We start from the raw sequence: 13,258 nt of genomic DNA, 5'->3' as shown, positions 1-13,258 counted from the left end.
TGTGCTCCATGGCATTACTACTAAATATTACATTACTTATCTCTATTGTGGGCTCTGTGGCATCACCACACATTACACACATTACAATGTTATTTATCTGTGCACTGTTGGTTTTGTGGCATTATCATCCATTACAATATTACTTATATGTGTACTGTGGGTCCTGTGGCATTATCACCCTTTACAATATTATTTATCTGTGCACTGTGGGCTCTGTGGTATTATCATCCATTAAATATTATTTGGCTGTGTACTGTGGGTTCTGTGGCATTATCATCCATTACAGTATTATTTATCTGTGTACTGTTGGTTCTGTGGTTTTGTCATCCATTGCTACATTACTGATATGTGTATTGTGAACTCTGTGGTATCATCAGACATTACTAAATTACTGATCTGTGTGCTGTGTGCTCCATGTCATCACCACTAAATATTACATTACTTATCTCTATTGTGGGCTCTGTGGAATCACCACCCATTACAATATTATTTATCTGTGTACTGTGGTTCTGTGGCATTGCCACCCATTACAATATTATTTATCTGTGTACTGTGGGTTCTGTAGCATTATCATCCATTAAATATTATTTATCTGTGTACTGTGGGTTCTGTGGTGTTATCATCAATTGCTACATTAATGATCTGTGTTTTGTGAACTCTGTGGTATCATCAGACTTTACTAAATTACTGATCTGTGTGCTGTGTCCTCCATGGCATCACCACTAAATATTATGTTACTTATCTCTACTGTGGGCTCTGTGGCATCACCACCCATTACAATATTATTTTTCTGCGTACTGTGGGCTCTGTGACATCACCACCAATTATAATATTATTTATCTGTGTACTGTGGGTTGTGTGGCATTATTACCCATTACAATATTATTTATCTATGTACAATGGGCTCTGTGGCATCGCCACCCATTGCAATATTATATATCTGTGCACTGTGGGCTCTGTGGCATTATCATCCATTACAATATTATGTATCTGTGTACTGTGGGTTCTGTGGCATTATCATCCATTGCTACATTACTGATCTGTATTCCTTATGCTCTGTTGGATCACCATCTATTATCACATTACTACTCTGAGTGCTGGGACATCTGTGACATCACATCCCATTATTATATTGCCCATATGTATGCAGGATTTAAGGCTGAGGAACCAGCATTTTGGTGGCACAGAATATTAGTAGAATGATATACACTGAAAGCAAATGTTGTTATAGTCGCATGTCAACCAGATGATAAGGTTAATGGCATAAATCTCAGACATGATTTAATAGTATACTGTTCTATACATCTACATCTCAAGTGCACAGGTTTCCAAGATGTGTAAAAGTCACAATCTTCATACAGTGTTTGTAAAGATATGTTAGGTTACTTGCATGTGGAATGAAAGCATATGCTTGTATCAATTACATCCCTGCTATAGTGGATCTAAAACTATAAATTACTGTCATTTTGTGTGGGATAAACACACTGACATGATGATTTACTGCTTGCTGAAATAACCACAAAGAAATATCACAGTAAACGTTGTTTTACTTCCTCATTTTCTCCAATATGGATATTCATTGCTGCATCGTAGAGTACGCATGGTGTCTTAGTGAGGGATCAGGAATTCTACATTTCCCCAAATGAGGTTTGGTACCAGTCCTGGTACCTGACTGTATGAAATTTTACATTCCCCCAAATGGGGTTCAGTTCTGATCCTGGTACCTGATTGTTTGAAATTATTATTCCCAGTCTGCTTGCATTTTATCCTAAAACATGCAAGTTAATCTGGAACTCTGTAATCTGTCCATGTAAGCATACAGTCTTTAACATTATCTTTTGGCCAGGATCACTTGAAAGGGTTTATGATGACTACTTTACTTACTCATTTAAGAAAAGACTTAATTAAATTACCAAAAGAATTCATTTTTATTTTTAAACAGTGAGACAGATACATCTCAAGACGCATCCTCACAGCTTCGTGCAAAGGTAAGAACTCAAGAACTTGACAAAAATGTGTTTTTGAGTGAATATGTGTATGAGTGTGTGTATGTGTTATCTATATCTTTGTACCTTTGTTTTGCATTTTTGATGTTAAAAGGATAAGCTTTCAGTTTTGTCAAAAACTGGTCTAACACTTAAAGAATAGCAGGCTATGTAAACCTAGTTTCTGAAATACTTTGCATTAAAAATCCAATATTTTTTTTTTATAATTAACTCCGTATTGCTTGTTTTACTACTGAACTAGCTTGCATTTTGCTTTCACCAGTCCCCACCACAAACATCTTCTCTGAAAGAGGAACCCGTGTCCCCAGCTGAGCCCCCAATCCTTGCTGAAGAAGGAAGAAAACTGGACCGGCATCAGGTACCAAAACTTTTATTGTAACATTCATACATCGCCATGGGCGTGCCATGTTATATCAATATGCAATACGAAAGTTATCTAGTAATCACAGCTTACAACTGGTGTAATGCATTATACCCCCATATAACACAGGAGTAATCACACATTGCCGTGGGTGTACCATGTTATATCAATATGTAATACAACAGTTATCTAGTAATCAGAGCTTACTACTGGTGTAATACATTATACCCCCACATAACACAGGAGTAATCACACAATGCCGTGGGTGTACCATGTTATATCAATATGTAATACAAGAGTTATCTAGTAATCACAGCTTACTACTGGTGTAATACATTATACCCCCATATAACACAGCAGTAATCATACATCACCATGAGTGTGCCATGTTATAGCTGCATATTATACACCAGTAGCTTGGTAATCACTACTCATCATTGGTATCGTACATTACATCCTTATATAACACAGCAGTAATCACACATCACCATGGGTGTGCCATGCTATATCTGCGTATTATACACCAGTAACCTGGTAATCACTACTCATGGTTGGTATCGTACATTACACCATCATATAACACAGCCGTAATCACACATCACCATGGGTGTACCATGTTATATCAATATGTAATACAACAGTTATATGGTGTAATACATTATACCCCCGTATAACACAGGAGTGATCACACATCACCATGGATGTGCCATGCTGTATCTGCATATTATACAACAGTAGCCTGGTAATCACTCCTCATGATTGGTATCATACATTACGCCCTCATATAACATAACAGTAATCATACATCACCATGGGTGTGCCATGCTATATCTGCATATTATACACCAATAGCCTGGTAACCACTCCTCAGGATTAGTATTGTACATTACATCCTCATATAACACAACAGTAATCATACATCACCATGGTTGTGCCATGTTATATGTACATATTATACACCAGTAGCCTGGTAATCACTACTCACGAATGGTATCGTACATTACACCCTCATATAACACAACAGTAATCATACATCACCATGGATGTGCCATGCTATATCTACATATTATGCACCAGTAGCCTGGTAATCACTACTCATGATTGGTATCGTATATTACATCCTCATATAACACAGCAGTAATCACACATCACCATGGGTATGCTATGTTATATGTACATATTATACACCAGTAGCCTGGTAATCACTCCTCATGATTGGTATTGTACATATTGTAGATGATACCCTCATATAACACAACAGTAATCATACATCACCATGGGTGTGCCATGTTATATCTACATGTAATACACCAGTAGCCTGGTAATCACTATTCATGATTGGTATTGTACATTACACCCTCATATGACACAGCAGTAATCATACAGCACCATGGGTGTGCCATGTTATTTGTACATATTATATACCAGTAGCCTGCTATTCACTACTCATGATTGGTATCATACATTATACCCTCATATAACACAGCAATAATCATACATCACCATGGATGTGCCCTGTTATATCTGCATGTAATACACCAGTAGCTTGGTAATCACTACTCATAATTAGTATTGTACATTACACCCCCATATAACACAACAGTAATCATACATCACCATGGGTGTGCCATGTTATATGTACATATTATACATCAGTAGCTTGGTAATCACTCCTCACGATTGATATCATACATTACACCCTCATATAACACAATAGTAATCATACATCACCACGGGTGCGCCACGTTATTTCTACATGTAATACACCAGTAGCCTGGTAATCACTACTCATGATTGGTATTGTGCATTACACCCCCATATAACACAGGAGTAATCACACATCACCATGGATGTGCCATGCTATATCTACATGTAATACACCAGTAGCCTGGTAATCACTCCTCACAATTGGTATTGTACATTACATCGTCATATAACACAGCAGTAATCATACATCACCATGGGTGTGCCATGTTATATCTACATGTAATATACCAGTAGTCTTATAATCACAAGTGTAGTACATTACAGACACATATAACACAGCAATAATCTTACATCACCATGGGTATGCCATGTTATGTCGACATGCAATACGACTGTAATTTGCTAATCACACCTCACCATGAGTGTATCTCATTATATGACACACCAATAATTACATGTCTGGTATTTACACCTGACCATGAGTTTATCACATTCCATCTACATATAATGTAACAGTAATCATACATCACCATGGGTGTGCCATGCTATATCTACATATAATGTAACAGTAATCTGGTAACTATGAAGAGTGGGGTGCAGCAGACAGTGTTGTCATCTCACAGCAAGAGGCCTGCTTCAGATCTTGGATGGGTTACCTTCTGTGTGGAGTCTGCATGTCCTCCATGTGTTTGTGTGGGTTTCCTCCAAGTGCTCTAGTTTCTTCTCATATTATAAAGATGTACAGTAAGTGGATTGGACACTCTAAAGTGGTCATAGGTGTGAGTGTGGTTGCATGTTTGTGATGTGGAAGAACTACTGTGACAGCACTAGCTATCCCATTGTGTAAACCCTGGCTCTACATAATTGTTACTGTTGAAGTGATACTCCGATCCCATGTGCTAAAATATGCAAAAGGGGTTGTGGATGAATGGATGGATATAATACAACCGTAATCTGGTAATCACATTTCACCATGGGTGTGCCACACTATTTCTACATGTAATACAACAGTAATCTGGTAATCACACCTCACCATGGGAGTGGCACATTATATCCACAATGTAATACAACAGTACTCTGGTAATCACACCTCAGTATGGGTGTGGCATATTATATCAACATGTAATACAACAGTAATCTGGTAATCACATCTTAGCGTGGGGTTGGCTCATTATTCCCCCATCTAAGAGTTTCTTGGCTGTAGAGTACAGAGTTTGAATCTTTCCATCTGCATGGGTTTTCTGCATGACCCTGAGCTTAGCATTTAACCAAACAGTGCTCTTTGGTGCAGTTTGGTATTTTGGCTAAACTTCTTAATGGTGTCCTGGTCTGCATGCCTGTTAACTACCTATGATGTCTGCAGTGATCACGCCTCAGCATGCGTATACTATATTATACTTGTATAAAGTACAGAAATAATCACACTTCACTATGGGAGTGGCACATTATACCTGTATATAGTACAGCAGTAATCACACCTCAGTATGGCTGTGGCATATTATATTCACATGTAATACAACAGTAATCTGGTAGTTACACCTCAACACCTCAGTATGGGAGTGGCACATAATATCTACATGTAATACAAGAATAATCTGGTAATCACACCTCACCATGGGTGTGGTGCATTATATCCACATGTAATACAAAAGCAATCTAGTAATCACACCTCAGTATGGGTATGGCACATTATACCTGTGTATAGTACAACAATAATCACACCTTACCATGGGTTTGGCACATTGTATCCACATGTAATACAACAATAATCTAGTAATCACACCTCCAAAAGCAATCTGGTAATCACACCTCAGTATGGGTATAGCACATTATACCTGTGTATAGTACAATAATAATAACACCTTACCATGGGTTTGGCACATTATATCTACATGTAATACAACAATAATCTAGTAATCACACCTCAGTATGGGTATGGCACATTATACCTGCATATAGTACAACAATAATCACACCTCACCATGGGTGTGGCACATTATATCCACATGTAATACAACAATAATCTAGTAATCACACCTCAGTATGGGTATGGCACATTATACCTGCATATAGTACAACAATAATCACACCTTACCATGGGTTTGGCACATTATATCCACATGTAATACAACAATAATCTAGTAATCACACCTCACCATGGGTGTGGCACATAATATCTACATGTAATACAACGGTAATCTGGTAATCTCACCTCACCATGGGTGTGGCACATTATATTTACATCTAATACAAAAATAATCTGGTAATCACAACTCACCATGGGTGTGGTGCATTATATCCACATGTAATACAAAAGCAATCTGGTAATCACACCTCAGTATGGGTATGGCACATTATGCCTGTATATAGTACAGCAATAATCACACCTCACTATGGGTGTGGTACATTATATCCACATGTAATACAACAGTAATCTGGTAATCTCACCTCATCATTAGAGTGGCACATTATATCTACATGTAATACAATAATAATCTGGTAATCTCACCTCACCATGGGTGTGGTGCATTATATCCACATGTAATACAAAAGCAATCTGGTAATCACACCTCAGTATGGGTATAGCACATTATGCCTGTATATAGTACAGCAATAATCACACCTCACTATGGGTGTGGCACATTATATCCACATGTAATACAACAGTAATCTGGTAATCTCACCTCACCATGAGAGTGGCACATTATATCTACATGTAATACAAGAATAATCTGGTAATCACACCTCACCATGGGTGTGGTGCATTATATCCACATGTAATACAAAAGCAATCTGGTAATCACACCTCAGTATGGGTATGGCACATTATACCTGTATATAGTACAACAGTAATCACAGTTTACCATGGGTGTGGCACATTATATCTACATGCAATACAAGAATAATATGGTAATCACACCTTGCCATGCGTGTGGTACATTATACTCATACATAACGCTGCAAAAATCATACCTCAGCATGGCTGTGGCACATTATATTTTACATGTAATATCATAGTAATCTGGTAATTACATCTCACCATGGGTGTGGCACATTATATCTACATGTAATACAAGAATAATGTGGTAACCACACCTTACCATGGGTGTGGTACATTATACTCATACATAATGCTGCAAAAATCATACTTCAGCATGGATGCAGTAGATTTTATTCACATGTAATACCATATTAATCTGGTAGCTACACCTCAGTTTAGGTGTATCACATTATACGTCTATATAACATGGTTATACCTGTACATAACACTGCCATAATCATACCTCATCATGGGTGTGGTATGTTATATCCACATGTAATACCACAGTAATCTGATAATCATACCTCAGTTAGGGTGTAATACAGCAATAATCACACCTCACCATGGCTGTGGCATGCTATATCCACATGTAATACAACAGTAATCTGGTAATCACTCCTCTCAGTTAGTGTAGCCTTTTACATCTCCATATAACACAGCAGCAAGCACAGTCCACCATCAGTGTACCAGGTTATATCAGCATGTAATATGACAGTAATTTCATAATCACTTTTCACCATGGGTGTACCACATTATATCTGCATATGATTTGTAATAATCACACCTTGCCATGGGCATGCACATTATATTCACATATAATTAACATTAATCTTATTATCACACCTCACCTTTTTTGCAGCTACTTGTAGCGCAGTAATAATCACAACTCAGCAAAGCACTCCTGCACTCCCTGGCTACAACTCATGCCATACCTTTCAGCCCCAGAATACAGTTGAAAGCTCCAAAGGTGGTGGTGTCTCCATATTCATAAAGGATGTACACACCTCTAGACTGGTAGCCCAGAATAATGCATCCGAGATACTTCAGGTACAATTAACACTGGATAAGATGGCAATACAAGTCATAGCCTGCTATAAAACCTCAACCATGTTCCTTGACTCTCACTCCAACTTCCTAAACACCCTGGAATCTATCAAGGTCCAGCTCAATACTCCCATACTGGGTGACTTCAACTACCCTTCCATCAACTGGGAAAACTATTCTAGCACCAATGTACAGGCCCAATGCTTCCTAGAATTTATCATTTCCAGTGCCCTGGACCAGCTCATTCTGACCCCCACTAGAGGACACAACATCCTCGACCTGGTTATCACCAACATGGGAGACCATTGATCCACACCTATAGTCAACTCCTCCCTGGTTAAATATGACCACAAACTGATTACCATGGAAATCTCCATCTCACTTACATCCCCCACCAAGGTGACCACCCTGAAAAACTTCTCCAAAGCTGATGTTTGGGCTCCTAAAACAGAGGTGGGTAATTTCTTGGCACCCGTGCCAATGGAAAATAGCTGTACGACTGCAGAATCATACACCACTGCACTGTATGAGCATGTACACAAATGCATGGACCTTGCCATACCAAATAGAACCAAGATGCACTCCTCCAAAAAAAGGAAGCTAATCTTGTAGTCCCCAGTAAACTCTACAACAGAAGGAAGAAACTGTTGCAGAAAAAAAATGAAGTCACAAGACTGGAAAAACTCCCTTGCCTGACTCAACAAAAATTTGAGATCCCTTATCAAATCCTCTAAAGCCAGCTATGAAGGCAGAATTGTGGCTGACACCAAAAAAAACACAAAGCCTTCTATAACTATATCAAGAACCTCCAAGGCAATACCGATATTTGCTCCAAGTTATTGCACAATGGTACCTCCTATACTGAGCCAACATACATAGCCAAAATGCTGGCCGACAGATTCAGTGCCAACTTTACCACTCTCCACCACCAAAGGCCCTAAAACAATACAAGAAGAAAGCCTGATACCCACCATTTCTGCAGCACAGGTAAAAGCTGCATTGTCCAAAGCCAAGAATACAGCATCGATGTGACATGATAATATCCCTGGCTGCATCCTACATGAGCTACAAAACAAACTTGCCCCACACCTATGTGCCCTGTTCAATAACAGCCTTACCTCAGGCTTTTTCCCTAACAAATGGTGCACTGCTACAGTCATCCCTCTCCACAAAGGGGGAACAACTACAGACCCTGAGAACTACTGCCCCATTAGCCTGATGAGTCTGGTATGCAAAGCTATGGAGCACATCATCATGGACCTGCTCAACAAAGACACAGGCAATCTCCAAACTCTTGACACCACACAGTTTGGCTTTGTCAAGGGAAGATCCTGCCTGCCAAATCTGGTTGACTTCTTCAAGGCACTCACCAAGGCTGTGGATGAGGGTAAGGCAGTGCATACAGCCTACCTCGACCTGGCCAAGGCCTTTGATACCATTCCCCACTTGGGTATCATTGATAAACTCACCAAACTAGGCATCAATCCTTATATCACTAGGTGAGTTGCAAATTGGCTCACAGACAGTACCCACAAAGTGAAAGTTGTGGATTCCATGTCAGACTGTCAACCAGTCAGGAGTTGAGTCCCACAGGGCTTGGTCCTGGGCTCTCTCCTGTTTGACATCTACTTCTCAGAAGTACAGGCCAACAGAGAGGGACTCTGGCTGACCAAGTTCACTGATGACTGCAAGGTAGGAGTCATTATCAACTCCCCAAATGATACAGACATCCTACAATAGGGCATCTCTGAGACCAGTGACTGGTGTTGGAACCATGGCCATAACCTTAATGCCAAAAAATGCATTATCATTCCCTTTGGAAAAAACTCAGCTCCCACAAATTACCATGTCGAGGGGAGCCCACTAAACACTGAAAGGGCCATAAGGGATCTGGGCACCGAGGTTGACCGCCACCTCACCTTCGACCACCACATTGCCACTGTGGTCAGAAAGTCCTTCTACATGGCATATCTTATAACCAAAGGGTTCACATCCAGAAAGAAAGAGGTCATCATCCCTCTCTACTCATCCTTCATTATTCCAATAATCGAATACAATGCCCCATTTGGCATGTACCTGATCAGACATCTACAACACCTGGAGAGGCCACAAAAGTACCTCACAAAAAGTATCCTAGGCCTTAAACACAAGTCCTACATGGACAGACTCAGGAAACGTCAGCTGTTCTCAGTCTCTTATCGTCTACTCAGAAGTGATCTCTGCTTGATTTACAAAGTTATGTCTGACCCAGCCCTGCTTGAAATGCCACACCTAAAAAAATCCTAATCCTCCCATGCCACACACTCCAGACATCACAACCTCACTACCACAATCAACAGAACATGCTGGAGGGACAGGTTCATCTCCCAAAGACTGCCCATACTCTGAAATAAGCTTCCCATTCATTTCAAGCAGAGCACATTGCTGATCTTCTTCAAGAGAAATCTTGACGAGTGGATGAGTAACAGGAAGTTCACCCAACGGATCACTCCAGTTGCCCTTCTGGACAGAGGCACTGTGAACTAACATTGGGTGGCATGGTGCCAGGGAAATTTTTTTGGGCTAGGCTTATAAAGGCTCCAGGGTCATTGGCCTAGTACACAACTATGAACCTATGAACCTATGACCTATGAACCTAAGAAGATGGTGAATTAACAGAATGTCAATAACCAAATAAAATTTACAGCATTTTCAATTTAAATGCAGGAACACAACAAAATAAGGAAATGCACTCTACCATGGCTGTATCCACATTTTATCAAAATGTAACATACCAATAATGATTCCTCACTGTGGCTGAATCTACTTTATACTCAAATATAACACAGAACAAATCTCATGCAATATGACTGTGTCTGTGCTAGATGCAGTTAACACTGCAATAATCACACATTACCATGGTTATCCCCATTGTTATACGCAGATAAAGCACAACATTAATTACATCTTACCTTTACTGAATTAATTTTATACTCCTGTATAACACAGCATAATCACACCTCAGCATAACTGTATCCAAGTTATATGAGCATAGAATACAAAGCCAATCCTACCTCACCATAGATACATGCATATTATATCCAATGTTATACAGCAATATGTGTATGAAGCACAGATGTAATCATTGTGGTTCTATCTAGGTTATATCTGCATATAATAAGGGGTTAATCACACCACATCATGTCTATAGCCACATGCATAATACAGGTATAATTAAACCTCCTCATTGGCTACATCTACATGTACTACAGCAATAATTGCACCTGTCCACTTTTATATCGATTTATAATACATCAACATGCATATCCCACCATAGCCATATGTGCACATGCTGTAATAGCAACCTGAACCTTTAGATTTACATCTTATGTGCATCTTTGAGCAGCTTTACACCGAAGCATAACAATTCATTGTTTTGTTTACAAAGTAATTTTGCACTGTTCCACGTTGATCTAACATGGTAATGTACATTGTGCAGATTTTCACCATTTTTCAAAATTCATAACACAAATAAACGTTACTTCACCTGAAGGACTGTGGTTTCATTAATGGTTTCAGGACCCAAGATTCATAATACAAATAAACATTACTTCACCTGAAGGACTGTAGTTTCATTAATGGTTTCAGGACCCAAGATTCATAACACAAATAAACATTACTTCACCTGAAGGACTGTGGTTTCATTAATGGTTTCAGGACCCAAGTTGAACGAATGATTGCATTTATTTATTAAGTTGATATCTATGTGAGTCCAGTGACCCATTTCAGCAATGACCCTATTCTGATCAACATCAAAGTACAATTTCATCTACCTTCTTTAAACTTATGACTACATACACAGATTTACATATGTGGATTAAGATACAATAAACTAAATTAAGTATGAAGATGAAGCATGTAAAATTATATAGCTGGTTCAGAAAGGTATTTACAAATATCCATGCAGTTTGTCAGAGTTATAAAACCATGCATGATGCACTAATAGGGGCAGAACACATTAGTGAAAGTTAAGAAGGGAAAACTTAGTAAAAGATGCACGAAAGAACAGAAGTAAAATGCTGTAGTAGAAAGCTGAGGTAAAAGATGGGGAGCCATTGTTGCCTGGGTGTGGAAGGAGAGGTGGGGGTGTAAATTCATCATTTTCAAAGCATTGCCAAGTTATAGCAAGCTTTAAAATGGTCAGTTTCCTCACAGCTGTGTGAGAACAGAAGTATTTCCAGAGAACATGCCTGGGTATTTTGAGCAAAGGATTAATGCTATGAGCTACTAATAGGCTTGATCTTCTAATCCTGGGTCTGATTTTCAGTGCAGACAGTGTTGGCTGTAGAGTGCATGTTTGGGTCAATAAACAAGGGACCTGTGCAGACCAGATACTGGACCTCCAATGAATACATCACTTTTTTTCCAGCACTAAGCAGTATGTGAATGACCATAAAGTATGCGGGAAGGTGCATTATATTCTTGCAACATCATACAACTCTAATCACTAACATGGTTTTAGTCAATACAACAAACAAGTGGGCAGATCGTCCTTGTGTCTGATGAAACTGCAGCAGCAGTTATTTATTTATACATAGATTGATTAATTATATCTTACTGTCTGATTGATTGTTTGACTGATTAGCTGCTCAATTAGTGAGACATCCCACTGGGTTTAGACCCATTTCTGTAGTCCAACAGAAGGCGAAAAGCCGAGGGACCAGAACGGATGTAATAAAAGAACTGCATGTCCTGCCAGTGGATTTCCTTGTCTTTTCTTTGATGTGGTTTGAACCATTTCTGTAGTAACCCAGGAGGAAATGATCCATTATATACTGTGCTCTTTGTGTAAAACATTTTTTTCTAAAGCTGCTACAGAAATGGGCCCTACCCAGTCAGACTATCCCAATTAACAAAGGGAAATAAATGAAAAATAAAACATGTACAGAGGGAGCAGAAAACACGCGCAAAAAAAAAAATTGAGCATTAAGAACTTGTGGATGTCCAGGACTGTGGTATATAGAAATATATTTGACATGAGTGGTACTGTGATGATACACGAGATGATACTATCACTCCTGTATCTTTGTATTGTGATATACACGAGTGGTACTGTGATGATACACGAGATGATACTATCACTCCTGTATCTTTGTATTGTGATATACACATGAGTGGTACTGTGATGATACACGAGATGATACTATCACTCCTGTATCTTTGTATTGTGATATACACATGAGTGGTACTGTGATGATACACGAGATGATACTATCACTCCTGTATCTTTGTATTGTGATATACACGAGTGGCACTGTGATGATACACGAGATGATACTA

At 39.0% G+C, this 13,258-nt stretch overlaps 1 protein-coding gene across 3 annotated transcripts in view; it reads left to right on the top strand.

Moving 5' to 3' along the window:
* Positions 1-13,258, top strand: part of LOC122812312 (E3 ubiquitin-protein ligase Rnf220-like) — a 673,416-nt gene that overhangs the window by 354,978 nt on the left and 305,180 nt on the right. For 2 of the 3 annotated variants that reach the window (XM_044084713.1, XR_006366388.1), the window contains exons 4-5: positions 1,943-1,988; positions 2,248-2,364. In XM_044084713.1, the coding sequence (XP_043940648.1) occupies positions 1,943-1,988; positions 2,248-2,364 (163 nt within the window). The remainder of the gene's footprint in view (positions 1-1,942; positions 1,989-2,247; positions 2,365-13,258) is intronic. The other variant, XM_044084714.1, reaches the window with a different exon arrangement.

This window comes from Protopterus annectens, chromosome 9.part0, assembly GCF_019279795.1.
Source record: "Protopterus annectens isolate FY-2018-M chromosome 9.part0, PAN1.0, whole genome shotgun sequence".
Lineage (NCBI taxonomy): Eukaryota > Metazoa > Chordata > Ceratodontiformes > Protopteridae > Protopterus > Protopterus annectens.
Note: the sequence above shows the minus strand (reverse complement) of the source record. Positions and strands in the feature narration are given on the sequence as shown.